This window comes from Dermochelys coriacea, chromosome 7 (assembly GCF_009764565.3).
Source record: "Dermochelys coriacea isolate rDerCor1 chromosome 7, rDerCor1.pri.v4, whole genome shotgun sequence".
NCBI classification, from domain to species: Eukaryota; Metazoa; Chordata; order Testudines; family Dermochelyidae; genus Dermochelys; species Dermochelys coriacea.
The window spans coordinates 41,260,365-41,282,848 of record NC_050074.1 but is presented as its reverse complement, the minus strand read 5'-3'; the positions used below and the strand labels follow the sequence as shown (position 1 = coordinate 41,282,848).

The window sequence follows — 22,484 nt, the reverse complement described above, 5'->3', positions numbered from 1 at the left end:
AATACTCTTACAAATGTGGGACTTAGGGCAGGTGTTTTTCCCCCTAAAGCTTCAAAAACTTGATGGTAAATAAGAAAACCCAGACATTTATTATTTTTGAAAAATCTCATGATTTTTGAATGCGTAGAGCTGGCAATACTGCATGCATCCCTAAGGAGAAGCAACATGTGCTCCCTTGCCTGGCAGAGTGGCATGCAAACCATTGCCTGGCTACACTGACCACTGGCAAGATGGGGTGGAGTAGATGGGGTAGTTCTCACCTCCTCCCTGACCCTTTGGGAGTGCCTTGCCTCCAACGTGTTCTTAGCAGGGAATAATCTCTAGACATAAGAAAACATTCATTGCTCCTTCCATGCCTGTGTAAGGGCCAGCTGAAACTCTGCCCTGTCTGTGTGATTCAGGAATATACAGCACATGCCTGATATTAAAAGGCATACACCAAGATGTTGCACATATGGATCCTTTCTGATCTCTGTACAGAAAAAATGAACTATCAGGATACATGAGGGCATCTTAGTATGCTGTAAAAACAGTACCTCTGCCGTTGCACTGTTTGGCAAATCTTTGTGAATATCTGTGGATGAGATTTTCATACCCGTGCTCTGCCAAATGTATGCAGTGTTTAAAGTAGGGGTGGGCAAACGTTTTGGCCCGAGGGTCACATCTGGGAATATAAATTGTATGGTGGGCCATGAATCCTCACAAAATTGGGGTTAGGGTGTGGGAGGGGGTGAGGGCTCTGGTTGAGGGTGCGGGTTCCAGGGTGGGGCCAGAAATGAGGAGTTCAGGGTGTGGGAGGGGGGCTCCGGAATGGGGCAGGGGAGTGGGGTGCGGGGTGGTGGTAGTGAAGGCTCTGGCTGGGGGTGCAGGCTCTGGGGTGGAACTGGTGATGGGGAGTTTGGGGTGTAGGAGGGTGCTCTGGGCTGGGACCGAGGGGACAGATAGCCCCCCAACCTGAAGCAAATACTCACCAGCAACCACACAACAGAACCACTAACCCAGGAACCTATCCTTGCAACAAAGCCCGTTGCCAACTGTGTCCACATATCTATTCAGGGAACACCATCACAGGACCTAATCACATCAGCCACACTATCAGAGGCTCGTTCACCTGCGCATCTACCAATGTGATATATGCCATCATGTGCCAGCAATGCCCCTCTGCCATGTACATTGGTCAAACTGGACAGTCTCTACGTAAAAGAATAAACGGACACAAATCAGACATCAAGAATTATAACATTCAAAAAAACCAGTCGGAAAACACTTCAATCTCTCTGGTCACTCGATTACAGACCTAAGAGTGGCTGTTCTTCAACAAAAAAATTTCAAAAACAGACTCCAACAAGAAACTGCTGAATTGGAATTAATTTGCAAACTGGATACAATTAACTTAGGCTTGAATAGAGACTGGGAGTGGATGGGTCATTACACAAAGTAAACTATTTCCCCATGTTATTTTCCCCCACCCCCCACTGTTCCTCGGACGTTCTTGTCAACTGCTGGAAATGGCCCACCTTGATTATCACTACAAAAGGTTTTCTTCCCCTCCCCCCTCCTGCTGGTAATAGCTCATATTAAGTGATCACTCTTCTTACAGTGTGTATGATAACACCCATTGTTTCATGTTCTCTGTGTATATAAATCATCTCCCCACTGTATTTTCCACTGAATGCATCCGATGAAGTGAGCTGTAGTTCACGAAAGCTTATGCTCAAATAAATTTGTTAGTCTGTAAGGTGCCACTAGTACTCCTTTTCTTTTTTGCGAATACAGACTAACACGGCTGCTACTCTGAAATTTGCAGGAGATGCTCCCTGCTTCTTGTTTACAATATCACCTGAAAGTGAGAACTGGCATTCGCATGGCACTGTTGTAGCTGGTATTGCAAGATACTAACGTGCCAGATGTTATAAAGATTCATATGTCCCCTTCATGCTTCAACCACCATTCCAGAGCACATACTTCCATGCTGATGATAGGTTCTGCTTGATAATGATCCAAAGCAGTGAGGACTGACGCTTGTTCATTTTCATCAACTGAGTCAGATGCCACGAGCAGAAGGTTGATTTTCTTTTTGGGGGATGCGAGTATTGTCGTTTCCACATTGGAGTGTTGCTCTTTGAAGACTTCTTCAGATGGAAGCATGTCCTCTAGAATAGTGGCCGAAGCATGAAGGGGCATAGGAATGTTTAGCACATCTGGCATGTAAATATCTTGCAATGCCAGCTACAAAAGTGCCATGCGAATGCCTATTCTCACTTTCAGGTGACATTGTAAATAAGAAGCAGGCAGCAGTATCTCCCCTCAATGTAAACAAACTTGTTTGTCTTAGCCCTGGTCTACACTAGGCGTTAAATCGATATAATCCTGCACCCATCCACATGACGAAGCCCTTTTTTTTTTACTTAAAGGGCTCTTAAAATCGATTTCCTTACTCCACCTCCAACAAGGGGATTAGCGCTGAAATCGGTTTTGCTGGGTCGAATTTGGGGTACTGTGGACACAATTAGATGGTATTGGCCTCCGGGAGCTATCCCAGACCGCTCTGGACAGCACTCTCAACTCAGATGCACTGACCAGGTAGACAGGAAAAGGCCTGTGAACTTTTGAATTTCAATTTCCTGTTTGGCCTGTGTGGCAAGCTGCAGGTGACCATGCAGAGCTCATCAGCAGAGGTGACCATGATGGAGTCCCAGAATTGCAAAAGAGCTCCAGCATGGACCGAATGGGAGGTATGGGATCTGATCGCTGTATGGGGAGAGGAATCCGTGCTAACAGAACTACATTCCAGTTTTCGAAATGCCAAAACGTTTGTGAAAATCTCCCAGGGCATGAAGGACAGAGGCCATAACAGGGTCCCAAAGCAGTGAAACTTAAGGAGCTGAGGCAAGCCTACCAGAAAACCAGAGAGGCGAACAGCTGCTCCGGGTCAGAGCCCCAAACATGCCGCTTCTATGATGAACTGCATGCCATTTTAGGGGGTTCAGCCACCACTACCCCAGCCGTGTTGTTTGACTCCTTCAATGGAGATGGAGGCAACACGGAAGCAGGTTTTGGGGACGAGGAAGACGATGATGAGGAGGCTGTAGATAGTTCACAGCAAACAAACGGAGAAACCGGTTTTCCCGACAGCCAGGAACTGTTTCTCACCCTGGACCTGGAGCCAGTATCCCCTGAACCCACCCAAGGCTGCCTCCTGGACCCACCAGGCGGAGAAGGGCCCTCTGGTGAGTGTACCTTTTAAAATACTATAAAAGGTTTAAAAGCCAGCATGTTTAATGATTAATTTGCCCTGGCATTTGTGACTCTCCTGGATACACTCCCAAAGCCTTTGCAAAAGGTTTCTGGGGAAGGCAGCCTTATTCCATCCACCATGCTAGGACACTTTACCACTCCAGGCCAGTAGCACGTACTCAAGAATCATTGTAGAATAAAGCATTGCAGTGTATGTTTGCTGGCATTCAAACAACATCCGTTCTTTATCTCTCTGTGTTATCCTCTGGAGAGTGATATCATTCATGGTCACCAGGTTGAAATGGGGTGCTTTTCTTAAGGGGACATTCAGAGGTGCTCGTTCCTGCTGGGCTGTTTGCCTATGGCTGAACAGAAATGTTCCCCGCTGTTAGCCACGCGGGGGGGGGGAGGCAAAGTGTGACCTTGTAACGAAAGCACATATGCTATGTATGTAATGTTAACAGCAAGGTTTACTGTGAAAGAGAGTGTACCCATTGTTCTATAAAAATGTGTCTTTTTAAATACCACTGTCCCTTTTTTTTTCTCCACCAGCTGCATGTGTTTCAAGGATCACAGGATCTTCTTCTTCCCAGAGGCGAGCGAAGATGAGAAGGTGAAAAAAATACACTCGCGATGAAATGTTCTCTGAGCTCATGCTCTCCTCCCATACTGACAGAGCACAGATGAATGCATGGAGGCCGACAATGTCAGAGTGCAGGAAAGCACAAAATGACCAGGAGGAGAGGTGGCGAGTTGAAGAGAGTAAGTGGCGGGCTGAAGAGAGGGCTGAAGCTGAAAGGTGGCAGCAGCATGATGAGAGGAGGCAGGATGCAATGCTGAGGCTGCTGGAGGATCAAACTAATATAGTCCAGCGTATGGTTGAGCTGCAGGAAAGGCAGCAGGAGCACAGACCGCCGCTACAGCCCCTGTGTAACCAATCGCCCTCCTCCCCAAGTTCCATAGCCTCCTCACCCAGACGCCCAAGAACGTGGTGGGGGGGCCTCCGGCCACCCAGCCACTCCACACCAGAGGATTGCCCAAGTAACAGAAGGCTGGCATTCAATAAGTTTTAAACTTTTAAAGTGCTGTGTGGCCTTGTCCTTCCCTCCTCCACCACTCCTCCTGGGCTACCTTGGTAATTATCCCCCTATTTGTGTGATAAATTAATAAAGAATGCATGAATGTGAAGCAACAATGACTTTATTGCCTTTGCAAGCGGTGATCGAAGGGAGGTGGGGAGGGTGGTTAGCTTACAGGGAAGTAGAGTGAACCAAGGGGCGGGGGATTTCATCAAGGAGAAACAAACAGAACTTTCACACCGTAGCCTGGCCAGTCATGAAACTGGTTTTCAAAGCTTCTCTGATGTGCACTGCACCCTTCTGTGCTCTTCTAACCGCCCTGGTGTCTGGATTTGCGTAACCAGCAGCCAGGTTAATCATAATACATGCTGGCAGCAGACTGTGCAGTACGACCGCTAGCCATCGCCACCTCCTGGGTGCTTGGCAGAAGATGGTGCAGTATGACTGCTAGCCATTGTCTTCTGCTGGCTGCAAATTAAAAGACAGTGCACTGCCAGTAGGACTCAATTGCCATGAGACGAAAGAAGGGAAATGACCTGGCTGAGTCACTCCCATGTTTGCCCAGGCACCCGGTTAAAAGAGCACCCAGGACTACGTCGACGACAGCTACCAGTCATACCGCACTGTCTGCTGCCAAAAGGCAATAAACTGCTGCTGCGTAGCAATGCCGCCAGCACCCAGGAGACATACAGTGACAGTTAACTGAGTGGGCTCCATACTTGCCGTGGTATGGCTTCTGCACAGATAACTCAAGAAAAAAGGTGCAAAACGATTGTCTGCCCTTGCTTTTACGGAGGGAGGGAGGGAGGGAGGGAACGGGGGCCTGATGATATGTACCCAGAACCACCGTGACAATGTTTTAGCCCCATCAGGCACTGGGATTTCTACCCAGAATTCAAATGGGCGGTGGAGACTGTGGGAACTGTGGGATAGCTACCCACAGTGCAAAGCTCTGTAAGTCGACTGTTGCCTCGGTACTGTGGACACAGTCCGCCGACTACATGCACTTAGAGCATTTGTGTGGGGACACACACACTCAACTGTATAAAAACGCTTTCTACAAAACCGACTTCTATAAATTCTACCTAATTTCGTAGTGTAAACATACCCTTGGCAATTGACACAATAAGAAGTAGGACTGAGTGGACTTGTAGGCTCTAAAGTTTTTTCACTGTTTTGTTTTTGAGTGCAGTTATGTAATCAAAAAAAAAATTTGCATTTGTAAGTTACACTTTCATGATAAAGAGATTGTACTTCAGTACTTGTATGAGATGAACTGAAAAATACTATTTCTTTTGTTTATAATTTTTACAGTGCATATATTTGTAATAAAAAATAATAATATAAAGTGAGCACTGTGCACTTTGTTCTGTGTTGTAATTGAAATCAATATTGAAAATGTAGAAAAACATTCAAAATATTTAATAAATTTAAATTCGTATTCTATTGTTATAAGTGTGATTAATCACGATTAATTTTTTTGAGTTAATCGCATGAGTTAACTGCGATTAATTGACAGCCCTAGTAATAACTAATGAGATATTGATGTCCTAACATTTCCCATTGGAATAATAGTGCTGTTCAAATTAAGTGCATTTTTAACAAATGTTATAAGTGTATATCACCTTAATTTTTTGGGAGGAGGAATAGAAGGAATTTAACTAAGTACATATAAATTAAAAACAGGGTCTGGTTGATATTAATGCGGCAGCATCATATGGTTTTTCATAAGGTTGAATTTTAATAGTACTGTAGATATAAAGGAAGTCCTTTTTAATATAAACTACATTATAACATATTGTGTGTTTCTATAAAATTTTAAATTTGAATTATTTTTGGATCACTCTTTAGGCTATTGATTTGTTCAGAAAATTCTGAAATTCATATATTTTTGTGGTACTTGCATTTTTAAAGTTACTTCTTTGAGCTAAATATTTATTACATTTCTTGCACAATATGAGATTGTGCTGATGTTGTTACCTTAATTTGGGTGGGAAGTGTTGAACTTTTTTGCTGAGATGATTTGAGTGATTACAAATAATATTATTTCTGCATTTATAATAGATTGAATACAGTGGTAGTAGTAATGTATTCTTTTGTCCCTCTCCTTTTCTTCTTGCAATTTGAATTAATGCTTAAGGAAGTTGAAGCTCTTGCTCACTTTTTGATATTACCATGTCCATTCTCCCTGCCTAGACTGAGCAGGTCTCCAACCATCCCTGTATAGTGGCCAGCAAGGGGAGTGAAGTGTGCAAGCCACAATTGAGCCCTTAATGTTGTTTTAGCATAATATTGTCGATGTAGGGCTCAGTCTTTGCTCCCATTTTGCCATTGAATACAATGGGTGCATAAGCTTTGTATTAGGCATATAGATATTTTACAATGAACTCCCAATTATAGTCTTTATAAAATTCCACATTCTTGTGATATTTTTAATTGGCATTCAAGATGGTGAAGCCCATAACGTCTTCTGTTCAAAAACAAAATCATGTTTAGGAGCTCTATGATAAAGCTCATGTGTGCTTGGAACCTGAATAGTTAAAAAAAATTAGTAATGCAGCAGCAGTGAAAAATAGGAATGGGGAAGTGAGACTGGATATTTAAACAACTTGCCATCTTTAATATCTTTCTCACCAATTAACAAATTTGATTTTCTGATCATACAGAAAATCCGCCAAACTATTATTTTCCAAAGCTGTTAAAACGTGTATTCATTTAGTTTAAGTGGTACTTGTACTTGTGCTTGTATAACACTCATTTTGTGAGTCACAAGAGGAACACTTTCCCAACAGATAATATGTACCATTCTCCCCCATTCATAACGTTAGGACTAAATGTCATTTTAATCTTATGGAAAACTTGGTAAAATACTAAAATAATCAAACCAGTTATCAAGAGGAAGAATATCAGAGCAAAATGTACGTCCTAGTAGTACAGTGATTAAAGACTGAAACAAGCTGAGACTTGTCTATTCAGACTCAAAAGTACCCATATGCGTGCTACAGCTTATAAAACTTTGTGATTTACCTCAACATTTTGCCTCTAAATTTGTGTATGAGAGGAAGAAAATTGGGAAGGGGCATAATGTGCAACCTTACTCCTGGAAAAATTGGGAAGGGGCATAATGTGGTCAAGAAGTTTGTGAATGTGGGTGGGATTGCTGGCTAGTAGTCAGATTAGTGATTTTATGAGGTAAAAAGAACAGGAGGACTTGTGGCACCTTAGAGACTAAGAAATTTATTAAAGCATAAGCTTTTGTGGGCTACAGCCCACTTCATTCTATGCATCCGAAGTACTCCTGTTCTTTTAGCAGATACAGACCAGCACGGCTGATACTCTGAAACCTGGATTTATGAGGTAAGAACTTCTGGTTTCTATTCCCAGTTTTGCCAGTTACTCAGTGTGTGACTTGCTAAATTTCAGCCTGTAAAGTAGTTTCAAATCTTAAGATTAAAGGTTATTTGTGGTAGCGGCCACTACATGCTGGGGGAAATCCAACAGAAGCACATGGTTTGGACAGAGACATCCCTTAGGCCTGGTCTACACTAAGGGTGTGGGGGGGAATCGATCTAAGTTACTCAACTTCAGCTACGTGAACAACGTATCTGAAGTTGATGTACACAGATCTACTCACTGTGGTGTCTTCACTGCGGTGAGTTGACTGCTGACACTCCCGTCAACTCCACCTGTGCCTCTCGCCCTGGTGGAGTACCTGAGTTGACGGGAGAGTGCTCGGGAGTCGATTTATCACGTCGAGACTAGACGTGATCCAGCGATAAATCAACCCCTGCTGGTTGATCCAGCGGGTAGTATAGACATACCCTTAGAGGAGGATCTATTAACGGGGAGTCTCTATGTCAGACATTCTTGTCAACTGCTGGAAATGGCCCACCTTGATTATCACTACAAAAAGTCCTCCCCCTACCCCCGCTCTCCTGCTGGTAATAGCTCACCTTACCTGATTACTCTCATTACAGTGTGTATGATAACACCCATTGTTTCATGTTCTCTGTGTATATAAATCTCCCCACTGTATTTTCCACTGAATGCATCCGATGAAGTGAGCTGTAGCTCACGAAAGCTTATGCTCAAATAAATTTGTTAGTTTCTAAGGTGCCACAAGTCCTCCTTTTCTTTTTGTGGATACAGACTAACACGGCTGCTACTCTGAAATCTGTCTTAGTAAAGAGGAAAGGATAGAAGCTGATAAAGTACATTTAGGAACTGAAGAGTAACAGCCAAATGAAAAAGACTCCCATTCAATTATATCACATGAAGGCAGACAGCTAAAAAGTGACAAATTTTATAAGTGCTTGTATACAAATGCTAGAAGTCTAAATACTAAGATGGGTAAATCTGAGTGCCTGTAAATGAGGATATTGATATAATAGGCATGACAGAAACTTGGTGGAACAATTATAATCACAGTAAGACCAGGCTACCAAATATATAGGAATGACAGAGTAGATCGTGCTGGTGGGAGCGTGGCACTCTATATGAAAGAAAGCATAAAGTCAAATAAAGTACAAATTGTAAATGAATCTAACAGTAACACAGAATCTCTATGGACAGAAATTCCATGCTTAAATAATAAGAATACAGTAACAGGAATATACTACCGACCACCTTACCAAGATGGTGATGGTGATTGTGAAATGCTCTGGGGAATTAAAGGGGCAAAAAAATAGAAAACTTGATACTAAAGGGGATTACAACTATCCCCATATTGACTGGTACATGTCACCTCAGAATGGGATGCAGAGATAAAGTTTCTAGACATCATAATTAACTGTTTCTTGGAGCAGCTAGTCCTGGAACCCACAAGGAGAGAGACAATTCTTGTTTTAGTCTTAAGTGGAGCACAGAATTTGGTCCAAGAAGTGACTATAGCTGAACCGCTTGTTAATAGCTACCATAATATGATTAAATTTAACATACTTGTCTAGGGATGTGAGGGGTGCGTGAGAAATACCGAAGAAGCCCACCACAGTAGAATTTAATTTCAGAAAGGGGAACTACCCAGAAATGAGGAAGCTAGTTAAACAAAAATTTAAAAGGAACAGTCACAAGAGTAAAATGCCTGCAAGCTGCATGGAAACTTTTTAAAAACACCATAATAAAGGCTCAGATTAAATGTATACTCCAAATTTAAAAGAATAATAAGAGGACCAAAAAAATGCCACAATGGCTAACCAAGAAAGTAGAGGAAGCCGTTAGAGACAAAAAGGCATCCTTTAGAAATTGGAAATGAAATCCTATTGAGGAAAATAGAAAGGAGCATAAACTTTGGCAAGTCAATTATAAAAAGTATAATTAGGCAGGCCAAAAGAAGAATTTGAAGAGCAACTAGCAAAAGACTCAAACTAGCAGAAATTTTTTTTTAAGTACATCAGAAGCAAGAAGCCTGCCAAACAATCATTTGGGCCACTGGACGATCGAGGTTCCAAAGGAGCACTCAAGGAAGACAAGGCCTTTGTGGAGAAGCTAAATGAATTATTTGGAGGCAGCAGGTTTAAAACAACTATAAGAAAGTACTTCTTCACAAAAAGCACAGTCAACCTGTAGAACTTGTTGCCAGAGAATGCTGTGAAGAACAAAACTGTAGCTGGATTCAAAAAAGAATTAGCTAAGTTCATGAAGGATAGGTCCATTAATTACTATTAGCCAAAATGGTCAGGAATGCAACCCCATACTCTGGTGTTCCTAGGCCTCGGACTGCCAGAAGCTGGGAATGGGTGACAGAGGATGGACCACTAGATGATTACCTGTTCTGCTCATTCCCTCTGAAGCACCTGGCACTGGCCACTGTTGGAAGACAGGGTAGGATATTGGGGTGACCCAGTATGGCCATTTTTATGTTTCTTATGTAGGAACTTTCTAAATACACCAGAAGTATGGTCCCTGCTTTCAGCAGCTAAAGACAGACCAGAAAAGAGTTTTAAAGGAAAGCAGGCAATTTATATACAAATCAGCTCAATTCAGTGTAAGTGAATAGGTTGAGAGGCCATACTAAGGAGGGCACTGAGGATGTATCTTGCATGGGGAGCTGTCTGAAAGAAGGCATGGAGGTGATTGTGTAAGAAACTGAGAAGGCTATGTGCAAAGATGATATCTTATTTAAAGCATTGTTATTAGTTTTGTTATTTAGCTGTTTATTTTTACTCCTGATGTTTGGAATCAGCGATTAAGAAATAACAAGAATAGTGAAAGAGGTAAGAAGGTGAAAAGCAAGCTCCCTCTTAAGATTTGAAATTTCATATTAGAACTGGAATTGATCCTACATGGCATATTCCATTGATTAGTGACGGGAACACAGAGAGCCTCTTTTATTAATGTGAATCCACCTCTGTAATTCTGGCAGGCAATATGTGGCCTGGAATTATTTCTTTACACTGTTCTACTAATTTGCATTCCAATTAGACTTTGTTTTCAATAGATAAAAACTGCAATATGAAACATAAATATAGTTTATATTGATTGTTTTGCCACCCTATAAAACAATAATAGAGCAAACCTTCATGTAAATATTATTAGTGAACTTTCATCATACCATTTAAATGTCAAGTCGAAAAAACCATACATCAAACATTCATTTAAACATGTTTCTGCAGTTCTGTATTAGCCAATAAAATGTAAACTTTCTGAAGATCAAATCTGTTCATGCCACTAATTTCTTTTAGTGCAAATTTCAGCTTGATTTGTCTACACTAGAGATTTGCATTGGTGCAACTACAATAGTGACTGACCACTCATGTTTGAAGGGGGCAAATGTCCACTGTAGGCAAGGTCTTATTGCAAACCTCTCATTATCAGTTAGACCTGTGCTTGGATCAAGAGGTTGACTGTATATGGCCCTTAACTTACAGCAACAGCCCATGCTTCATTTAAAGAAAAAATTAAGTAATTTTGGCCCTCCTGAAATTAGATAGCTCTGCTTTGGGGAAAGACAAACACACAGATCCCATTGCCATAAATTATACTTTACAATGCTATAGCTGTTGTGTTAAGATTCTGAAAGAATTTACTTAGTTTTATTTTAGCTGGTAAATATGATGATAAAAATTAGCCCCAACCTCTTTCCAAGGACAGGAAGGTGCCATTCACAAACAGACAAACCCTGAGCTTCAAATGTGTCCCAGTGAATCTATGAACAAATATAGACAGTGATAGATTTAGTATGTATGTACTAATGTGTTGAACGACTATATTCACAATACTGGAACAAACATAAAGGGTGCAGACGTCGTCTTCAATATATATTGTTTTAAGTTTTCCAAATGCTTTTTTCATATAATTCAGTATTCAGTGGGAGTTTTCCCTAAGTTTAGAAGTACAGGATCAAAGCAAAAAAAAAAAAAAGAGTGTATTTTTTGTGGGTTTTAAGGATAGGGCTATACACAACACCCCCCTACAAACCCATTCCTGGAAAACTGAAATAACTTTGCTCAACTTGTTAGGTATCTACATTTTTGAAGTGTGCAGAGACCCTTAAAGTATCTTTATAGGCATTTCTATCACCGTAATCTCTAGGAGAGTAGGAGTAAAAGCCTGCTATCAAGCACTTAAGGCAGGCATGATAATGCTTTAATTATACAGAATACAAAAAATTACACTGTGGTGCTAAAGTTATTCAGTAGCTCATGCCCAATGTGCCACTTTGCTATGATTGCCCTCCTTAAAACGAAGGGGATAATAAAAAGCTTCAGAATCAATGGCTACACTGTTTACCTTCGCTGCTGTGTTTCTACTGAACATTCTTGCCTGCGCACTGAGCCTTGCACTGAGCTGTGCAATGCCACGGAAGAACTCAGGAAAAGCTTTTCAAATCTCATGGAGTTTTGATCTCCAGTAACATGTAGAATTGTTTAATCTCATTTTTCTCCGCTCCCCCCACCAAAAATTGGTAGATGCCTCTGTCTTCCATGTTATTCTTGTAGAAGGCCCGCTCTGCTTCTTGTTTTGGTTTCTTGTTTTCTTAACTTCCAACTGCACTGTTAATTAAACATTTTATCCTTAGGGAGCCAGAAAACAAGATGAGGGCTGGTGTGTGGGTAACAGTTTTCCTTTTTGTGTTTAGATGTAAAAAGGGTCTAGACAAGCAATATTTATTAATCATAAAAATCAGTGCTATTTCTGTTTAGAGTCCCTGTTTGCTTCTGGTGCTTATTATATTTTTAATAGCTGCAAATGGACTGGGGTATGACTGATCCTCTGACATGTGGGCTTGTCTTTTCTCTGTCATATTAAAATATGTCTCACATCTGATCCCATGTGTGAGAATGGGGAAAAGGGGATGTGTAGACATTCATTCCTCCCTACTATTCATGGCTGGAATTTGAGAATTCAAAGATATCTATTGCTTTATTTTCCCCACTGCCATGTTACCATCAGTCCTGCTCACCCTGGCTCATGATATAAATAAGATCAATAATGTTTCTGGTCTGGTTCTGTGGTTCACTCTCACAGCAAAATGCCTGTTGACCATTTCACATTCAGTATGATTAAGGCTATGAGTCTGTCATGGAGGTCACAGATTCTGTGATTTTTTGTGACCTCCGCAACTTCAGGGCTTTGGCGGTCAGCCCTAGGCAATGGAACTAGGGCTGTCAGCAGGTGGCAGGGTGAGCCCTGGGTGGCAAAGGATTACCACCTGGCCTGTATTTGACTGACCTGGCCATTTTTTTTAATCGTTTTGCCTGTTGCTAGAAAAATAATTTAATCTGCTGGGGTTTTTTTATGTGGCTCTAAAGATTTGCATTATTATCACAATACAGTGGGATATCTAATGTTAAAGGTTTCTGTGTCAGCTAAAGATGGGCAGTGTTCCCACCTCTGCAGTTTAAGTAAGAAAATGATGTTATCAGTCTTATCTCTGTGTTCTTTCTCTACTTACTATGAGTAGCTGTTGAAGCTTGTGGTTGGGGTTGCGTCAGGCTTGCTTTGTGTAGGGGGGTGCGTGCCTTTTTTTTTCCATTTCAAAGGTGATAACCCTAGGTCGGTGGGGCTCTCGCTGTCAGCCCCTCCCCTGGGCAGCAGGATGAGCCCTGAGCAGTGGGGATCCGGCTGTCAGCTCCCTCCACTCAGGTGGCAAGGCTTGGTCTGTCAGTTCATCCTGGGCGGCAAGGGGGGGGCTCTGGCTGTCAGTCTTCCCCGGGGTAGCGGGGCTCAGGTTGTCAATCCACCCTGGGTGGTGGGGCTTTGGCTGTCAGTATGCCCTCAATGGCTGGTTGCCAACTGTCTAATCGCACAAACCCAAACACTCTTGCCTTGCCCCACCCCTTCTCCAAGGCCATGCCCGCGCCCTGCTCCTTCTCAGAGGCCCCATCCCTCCGTCTCGCTCTCCCCCACCCTCACTCACTCCAACCGGGCTGGGGCTGGGGCAGGGGGTTGAGGTGTGGGAGGGGGTGGGGGCTCTGGGCTGGGGGGTGTGGCTGAGGGGTTTGGAGTGTGGGAGGGAGCTCCAGGCTGAGCCTGGGATAAGAGTGCAGAAGGGGGGTGCGGGCTCTGGGAGGGAATTTGGCTTGGGAGGGGACTCCAGGCTGAGCCTTGGACAGGGAGTTAGTGTGGAAGAGTGTGAGGGGTGCAGGCTCCGGGAGGGAGTTTTGGTGCAGGAGGGGGCTCTGGGTTGGGGTGCAGGAGGGGGTTTGGGGTGTAGCTCCAGCCAGGTAGGGCTTACCTTGGGTGGCTCCTGGAAACGACGGCATGTCTGACAGCGGCTCCTAGTCTCAGGGGCGGCCAAGTGCCTACAGGCACTGCCCCCGCAGCTCCCATTGGCCATGGTTCCCTGTTCCCAGCCACTGGGAGCTGCGGAGTGGGTGCTTGGGCCCGGGGTAGCTCACGGAGACCCCCTGGCTCTGCCTCCGCTGAGGGGCCGCAGGGACATGCCAGCTGCTTCTGGGGGCCGTGTGGAGCCAGGGCAAGGAGGGAGCCTGCCTTCGCCCCATTGCGCTGCTCGACTTTTAGCAGCCTAAAATCTCCCGGATTAGCTTCAGTAGCCTCAGAGAGATCGAGCCCAGTCCTGGGAGACTCCTGGCCAACCCAGGAGGACGCCTTTGGCAATGCTATGGGCGGTGGGGCTGGGGTTGCTAGTCTGCCCTGGGCAGCTGGGTTCTGCAGATCAGCTTCCCCCTGCAGGCAGAGGGGCTCAGGCTGTCGGTCCGTTCTGAGCAGCAAGGCTCAGGCTGGGAGCTTCCCCTGTGTACTGCCCCTGACTTTTACTGAAAATAACTGTGACAAAATCTTAACCTTAAGTATGAGGAATGCGATTATTGTAACCGTGTTCATCTTCCCATGCACTCTGCAACCTCCATAGGCTCCCTCTTGGCGGTTATCAGGCATGGTCCCCCCTCGCTGTGGCCCCCCCTTGCACTGAGCGGGGAGCTGATTACGTTACTGTCCCGTCCCACCTCCAGCTCTTCGCTGAAGCAAGCCAAGGAGCGGGTTTTGTGCCCCTGCTGCCAACAGGAGCAGAAGCAAACCGCTGCGGCGCTGGCTTCTCGTCCTTTGCGCCAAACCGCGCGCTCCTCCTCCCCCCCCCCCGTTCTTCCTTCCGCAAGGCGCACTCTCCGCACACCTACGCGGGAGACCCCCCCCCACGCCGCTCTTAGTACTGGACACATTTTCCCAGCGACAGCACACACAGGCGGTTTCTTTTAATTTACAAAAGTTCCTTTTATTTAAGATCCAGAGCGTGTGTGTTTTTTTTTTAAATATAAAATGACCTGGCTCCGCTTGACAACAATGCAAAAGGGTGGCGGTAAATAAATAAAGCGCTCCAGCAAACAAGGCCTAGTATGTAATCCCATGTCCCTTCCCCCCCTCGGGGGGCAAAATGCCCCGCCACCTCCTCCCCCCGTCCCCGGGGAGGTTCAAATGCCAATAGATGAACTTAACGTTTGGAAAACCATTCTACCCATGAGAATCCACATACCCAGCCCGACCGGATCCAGCTGTGACCCGGAGATAGGATCGCCCGCATAACCCAGCCAAGTATAAAAGGCAACGGAAGGAAGGGGTGGGTGGTGGGAAGGGGGTAATTGTAGCAAATAAATAGGTGCCCCCCAATTCAAGCAATTCTGCTACAGAACTCGTGGAAGTCCTTCTCCATGAATATCTCGCTCTCGATCACATCGTCCTCGGAAGGGAAGTACTGCAAGCTCTCCTCCTGGTGCACGTCCGCCAAACCGCCACCGAAAAACCGCAACTGCTGCTGCGACGAGGGCTCACAGTCAGTGGCGGCCGAGGAAGCGGGCGGAGACCAGGAGGAGGAGCGAGGATCCTCGGCAAAGTCCATCAGCGCCCCCCGGGAGTTCTCTAGCACCCCCAGGTAGGAGTCCATGTCCAGCGGGTCCATCTCACTGTCCGACCCGCCGCTCTCGGTGCCCACCGAGTCCGACCGCAGGTGCATGAGCTGGTACTTCTCCCGCATCAGGAACTGGTTGGTGTTACGGGGGGCCCGCATGCCCGGGGCTCGCTTGCCCATCATGTTGACGGGCCGCAGAGAGAGCAGCACCCTGGGGCGGGTGGGCCGATAGCACCGCTGGGAGGCCCTGCAGTGCTGCTGCTGCTGGTAATGGGCGTGCGTCCTGCTGCCCAAAAGCCTCCTGGAGAAGGCGGGGGTCCTTCCACGCCAGCTGTGGTGCCAGCGACCCCTGCTGCAGCCCCTCCGGGGCGCTCCCTCCTTCAGCTGCTGCTGGTAGGCTTCCGGCACCTCTTCCTCCTTCCCAGCCCTGGCAGGCTCCCAGAGGGCACCCCTGGCTCCTGTGCCACACGTGATCAGCTCTTCTCTTCTCAACATAGTAACCCTCTCACATACTCTTTGCAGCCCTGGACAGCTGCCAACCACCCCCAAAGAAGCAAATTCAATGTCGTCGTCTTCTTCTTAGCGTTTCCCCCCCCTTCTGGGTTGGCTTGTTCGTTGCTGGTTTGTGAAGCACTGCGGTTTCCCCCCAGCCAAAGGGGCTTTCCTGCTGCCTCTACCTTTTCACAATCCGCTCTGTTTTTTTCTTGACCAGAGCCCTTTGACAGTGCATAGCCTGGCTGAGCTGCTGCAGGCTGGGGGGCAGTTTGACCAGTTTTAGGCTGCTGCCTAGAAGAGATTATCTCGCCTCCTTCTGTAGCAGATGGTTACTCCGGTGCAAACCGCTACAGAATAACAACTGCTTAGGACTGGGGGTGTGTTTGACAAAAGGAGCAGGGGAGAGAAGCAGGGAGGTCGCGTCGGACGCTCTTTGCCGTTCCCTGTCTAGTTGCACAGCCCCGAGAAAACAAACACACACCACCCTCCGGGTTTTGCTTGCTGACTCCTTTTTAGTGCTTCTCCAGTCCACACCCCCTTATGTACAGGACATGGAGCAGTCCAAAAGCAACCAGTGTGGAGGGGGTGTGTGCATCAGCGGATAATTTTTCCTTCCAAACCCTTGCATCGACATGCAAAACCGACATGCTGCATGCCAGGCAAGGAGGAATGCGTCTGCATGCGGTGTCGGTGCTGTTTTCTGCTTCTCCCCCTACATTTTTTGCATTTACACAATATTGGTTTGGTCCAACTCCAGGCGAGTTATTCTGTGTGATTTCCATGCACAACGCTCGCCTACGCCCGGATTTTTTTGCGCAGCTCCACCCCGAGCTTGCCTTGGTTGCATCGGATACGTAAAGTGCTTAACGGCCGGTGGAAGCACAAACAAGCGCTTGAGTGACGTGTTGCTCAGAGGAAAAGACTGGGTGGTGCCTAGGCAAGTGAATGGCTGCGAACTGGCAGGAGAGACAGCTAGCAGGGGAACCCTGGGTCTAGCTGCACACTGCAGCTGTGTTTGCAAAGGGTTGATATGCTGGAGGGACAGTGTGTGTGAACGCTTTTCAGCTTTCCCCACCCCTTGTAACTCCTTGCATGTGCGGTCTGGATGGTACACCAGCAATAATTGGAGATGGGGAAGCGGCCATCCTGCCACTGGAAGTTGAGGAAAGAGGCGTGGGGTGATTGATCGTGGGCATTTGAGCTGTGGGTTCTCGTTTAGTTTTATTGGTGGGCGTCCAAGACGCTCGCCTCTCCCCCAACATCAGCTGTTTGGACTCTGGGAGATCCCTACACATTGCTCACTGAAGCTCTTCGTCCTCTTCCCACCAGAACCATTGTAACAAATCCTGTGCGTTTTACATCTCAGAAAAAAGCAAAGGATTTTTAAAAATATCCAGAGGGCAAGTCTGTCTAACACTCTTTAGCGGGCCCGGCCCGAAGTTCGGCTTAATAGCTGTAGAGAAATGATCAGGAAGACCCTTCCTCATTTCGAAAGGTCCGGAATAAAATTGCATATTCTAGTGTAAAAAAAAAAAGAACACTAACACAAGATTGATCTCGTTCACGAAACAGCAGTAGCAAGGGGAGTATGGGGGGAGTGAAGGGAGGAGTTGCAGGGGCCTGGCGCAGCACTGTCCATACACATTCAATTTCTATTTGACTACAAGGGGGCGGAGTGGAGGACTGGGGAGGATCCGTTCGCAAGGGACGTGCTGGATTTGTTCTACAGCCCTTGTTTACAGCCATCATGTTTAGCCAGCCCCCTTCTCTCCCCGCCAACAGACAGACACCCTGACCCTCCCCCCGTCTCATCGGCTTTTGGGGTGGGGGTGGGGGGTTAGGGAGGAGGAGGAGGATTTAAGGGCTGTGCAAACAAATTGTTATCTCAAGAACTCTGCTGGAATATTCAAATAGTTAACTATTTGCATCGTGTTCCTTAATGCAATTTAGTAACCTAGTGTATTAATTAAAATACTTACAGATTATGCCAGATGGATATGCCAATAGCTGGAGTGAGCAAAATGTTCCCATTAGCTTTGTTTACATCTTTTGGCCACCTTTTTAATTGGTTTTTCACCTAGATATTACTGGTCTGATTTTTAGGGAGTGCTGAGCACCTATTTACGTCAGGAGGAACAGTAGATGTTTAACATTTGAAAATCAGGTAACTTAATTTAGGATCTTAAATATGCATTTAGCTGTTTAATTTTAGGCACATAAATTTGAAGGCCTTGGGCTTTGTATTTATGAGTAGATTTTTGCCTTTATTTAGACAACTTCAAACAAACTGTCAAACAACCATGTGATTGTTGGAGCATTTTGAACTTTAGTACCAGAGTGTGGCATAAGGGCTGTTTAAACAGTTAGTATTTAACTTTGTCTTCTTACACATGACAGTGACTTCTCTACTGTCTCCAGTCTTGAAGATACATTATTTACCACAAAAATAACTACCATGTACTCCGTCAAAATAATTTTCATTACCGTGTGGGCATGAGTAAGGACAGCAAGATTGGGGTGCTTATATATGTTTACTGTAGCTGTGGTGAGGGGAAAGAGGAGAATAAACTATACAAGACTGAGCCCTGGTCTACACTACGAGTTTAGGTCGGATTTAGCAGCGTGAGATCGGTTTAGCCCTGCACCCATCCACACTACAAAGCCATTTTTTTTAATTTTAGGGGCTCTTAAAACCGGTTTCTGTACTCCTCCCTGATGAGTGGATTAGCGCTGAAATCAACCTTCCTGGTCCAATTTGGACGCAATTCGATGGTATTGGTCTCCGGGAGCTATCCCAGAGTGCTCCATTGTGATTGCTCTGGACAGCACTCTCAACTCAAATCCACTGGCCAGGTAGACAGGAAAAGCCTCGCAAACTTTTGAATTTAATTTCCTGTTTGAGCAGCGTGGCAAGCTCATCAGCAGAGGTGACAATGCAGTCCCAGAATCGCAAAAGAGCTCCAACATGGACTGAATGGGAGGTACTGGATCTGATCGCTGTATGGGGAGATGAATCTGTACTATCAGAACTGCATTCGAAAAGACAAAATGCCAAAATATTTGAAAAAATCTCCACGGGCATGAAGGACAGAGGCTATAACAGGGACCCACAGCAGTGCTGCGTGAAACTTAAGGCTAGCCTAGCAAAGAACCAGAGAGGCAAATGGCCACTCCAGGTCAGAGCCCTAGACCTGCCGCTTCTATGATGAGCTGCATGCCATTCTAGGGGGTGCCCCCACAACTATTCCAACCCTGTGAGTGGACTCCGTCAATGGACTCTCACGCAATAGGAATGTGGATTTGGGGACAAGGAAATGACGATGAGGAGGAGGTTGAAGCACAGCAAGCAAGCGGGGAAACCGTTTTCCCCAACAGCATCCGATGAAGTGAGCTGTAGCTCACGAAAGCTTATGCTCTAATAAATTTGTTAGTCTCTAAGGTGCCACAAGTACTCCTTTTCTTTCTCCCAACAGCCAGGAACTGTTTTTCACCCTGGATCTAGTACCCTCCCAACCCACCGAAGGCAGGCTCCGGGACCTAGAAGGCGGAGAAGGGACCTCTGGTGAGTGTACCTTTGTAAATATAATACGTGGTTTAAAAGCAAGTGTGTTTAACGATTAATTTGCCCTGATGATTTGGGATTCATTCGCGGCCAGTACAGCTACTGGAAAAGTCTGTTAATGTGTATGGGGATGGAGTGGAAATCCTTCAGGGACATCTCAATGAGGCTCTTCTGGACGTACTCCCAAAGCCTTTGCAAAAGGTTTCTGGGGAGGGCAGCCTTATTCTGTCCTCCGTGGTAGGACACTTTACCAAGGCAGGCCAGCAGCACGTAGTCTGAAATCATTGCATAACAAAGCATGACAGCGTATAGTCCCGGTGTTTGCTGGCATTCAAGCAACATCTGTTCTTTATCTCTCTGTGTTATCCTCAGGAGAGTGATATCATTCATGGTCACTTGGTTGAAATAGGGGAATTTTATTAAGGGGACATTCAGAGGTGGCCATTCCTGCTAGGCTGTTTGCCTGTGGCTGAACAGAAATCACCACAGCTGTTAGCCACGCAATGGGGGGAGGGGTGAAGTGATCATCCCAGAGAATTGTGGGTGGTTAGTTGGGTTTGTGTTGCATGTTAACCCGAAAACCGCAGCCCCTCCTTTTAAATGGCCAACCCATTTTAAAGGGCCAACCCAACGGGTGCTTGGTATGTAAAATGAAGGCGCTGCTGTTTGAAACCATTCCCACATGTTAGGAAGGTTAAAGAAGCCAAAAGACTGTGGCTTACCACGGCTGCCTGCAAACCGAATTCTGTTGCATGCCAGCCCTGCATGTGTGATCTCTCACACCATACTGGCAGGCCCTCGATATAAGAGGCAAAATGTGACCTTGTAAAGAAAGCACACGTGCTATGTAATGTTAACAGCTTGGTTCACTGTGAATCTACCCATTGTTCTCTAAAATGTCTCTTTTTAAAGACTAATCTCCCTTTTTTACCTCCCGCAGCTGCAAATGTTTCATCGCTCCATGTATCATCTCCGTCCCAGAGGCTGTCAAAGATTAGAAGCCGAAAAAAACGCACTCGCGATGAAATGTTCTCTGAACTCATGCAGTCCTCCCACGCTGAAAGAGCCCAGCACAATGCGTGGAGGGAGACAATGTCAGAGTCCAGGAAAGCACAAAATGAACGCGAGCAGAGGAGGGACGAGCAAGAGGAGAGGAGGCAGGATGTAGTGCTGAGGCTACTGGAAGCTCAAACTGATAAGGTCCGGTGTATGGTTGAGGTGCAGGAAAAGCAGCAGGAGCACAGACCGCTGCTGCAGCCCCTGTCTAACCAACCGCCCTCCTCTCCAAGTTCCATAGCCCCCTCACGCAGATGCCCAAGAATGAGGTGGGGGGGCCTCCAGGCACCCAACCACGCCATGCCACCCCAGAGGACTGCCCAAGCAACAGAAAGCTGGCATTCAATAAGTTTTGAAGTGCAGTGTGGCCTTGTCCTTCTGTCCTCCCCTCCCCCACCACCCCACCCAGTGCTTTCCTCTTCCCGCACTCCTCCTGGGCTACCTTGGCAGTTATCCCCCCATTTGTGTGACGAATTAATAAAGAATGCCTGAATTTGAAACAAAAATGACTTTATTGCCTCTGCAAACGGTGATAAAAGGGGGGAGGGGAGGGTGGTTGGCTTACAAGGAAGTAGAGTGAATCAAGGGGGCGGGTTTTCATCAAGGAGAAACAAACAGAACTTTCACACCATAGCCTGGCCAGTCATGAAACTGATTTTCAAAGCTTCTCTGATGCGCTGTGTGCCCTGCTGTGCTCTTCTAATCACCCGGGTGTCTGGCTTCGCCTAATCAGTGGCCAGGCGATTTGCCTTAACCTCCCACCCTGCCATAAACGTCTCCCCCTTACTCTCACAGACATTGTGGAGCACACAGCAAGCAGTAATAACGATGGGAATATTGGTTTCGCTGAGGTCTAATCGAGTCAGTGAACTGCGCCAGTGCGCTTTTAAATGCACATTCTACCACCATTCTGCACTTGCTCAGCCTGTAGTTGAACAGCTCCTGACGACTGCCCAGGGTGCCTGTGTATGGCTTCATAAGCCATGGCATTAAGGGATAGGCTGGGTCCCCAAGGATAACTATAGGGATTTCAACATCCCAAACAGTTATTTTCTGGTGTGGAAAGTAAGTCCCTTGCTGCAGCCGTTCCCACAGACCAGAGTTCCTGAAGATGCGAGCGTCATGTACCTTTTCCGGCCATCCCACATTGATGTTGGTGAAACGTGCCTTGTGATCCACCAGTGCTTGCAGCACCATTGAAAACTACCCCTTTTGGTTTATATACTGGCTGCCTTGGTGGTCCGGTCCCAAGATAGGGATATGCGTTCCATCTATTGCCCCGCCACAGTTAAGGAATCCCATTGCAGCAAAGCCATCCACTATGACCTGCACATTTCCCAGAGTCACTACCCTTGATAGCAGCAGGTGAGTGATCGCGTTGGCTACTTGCATCACAGCAGCCCCCACAGTAGATTTGCCCACTCCAAATTGATTCCTGACTGACTGGTAGCAGACTGGCATTGCAAGCTTCCAGAGGGCTATCGCCACTTGCTTGTGAACTGTGAGGGCTCCTCTCATCTCGGTGTTCTGGCGTTTCAGGGCAGAGGAAAGCGAGTCACAAGTTCCATGAAAGTGCCCTTACACATGTGAAAGTTTCACAGCCATTGGGAATCATCCCAGACCTACAACACTATGCGGTCCCACCAGTGTGTGCTTATTTCCTGGGTCCAGAATAGGCATTCCATGGTATGAGCCTACCCCATTGCCACCAGGATGGCCAAATTGCCAGGGCCCGTACTTTGAGAGAAGTCTG

The 22,484-nt window shown here is 46.1% G+C and overlaps 1 protein-coding gene and 1 long non-coding RNA gene across 4 annotated transcripts in view; one reads left to right on the top strand and one right to left on the bottom strand.

Annotated features, from left to right (window-relative positions):
- The window catches only part of LOC119858957, an 85,554-nt gene extending 70,720 nt beyond the window's left edge, over window positions 1–14,834 (bottom strand). Inside the window, exons 1-2 of the long non-coding RNA XR_005294066.2 lie at window positions 13,993–14,834; window positions 11,390–11,460 (exon numbers count right to left, since the gene is read on the bottom strand). This is a non-coding gene — a long non-coding RNA (uncharacterized LOC119858957). The remainder of the gene's footprint in view (window positions 1–11,389; window positions 11,461–13,992) is intronic.
- A 111-nt stretch (window positions 14,835–14,945) lies between these two features.
- Window positions 14,946–21,232, top strand: LOC119858955. Of its 3 annotated transcripts, XR_006282728.1 has the most exons (4): window positions 14,946–18,125; window positions 18,217–18,277; window positions 19,587–19,675; window positions 20,616–20,677. XR_006282728.1 is itself a non-coding variant. In XM_038410540.2 (3 exons), the coding sequence occupies exons 1-3, from the start codon at window positions 15,422–15,424 to the stop codon at window positions 21,221–21,223; spliced, it is 918 nt and encodes a 305-aa protein (XP_038266468.1). In that variant the 5' UTR covers window positions 14,953–15,421; the 3' UTR covers window positions 21,224–21,232. The 3 variants fall into 3 exon arrangements, 1 of the variants encoding a protein (XP_038266468.1); XR_005294067.2 differs by lacking the exons at window positions 19,587–19,675; window positions 20,616–20,677 and adding an exon at window positions 18,795–18,842; XM_038410540.2 differs by lacking the exon at window positions 18,217–18,277 and having other exon boundaries at window positions 14,953–15,642; window positions 20,616–21,232.
- Window positions 21,233–22,484: the final 1,252 nt, after the last annotated feature.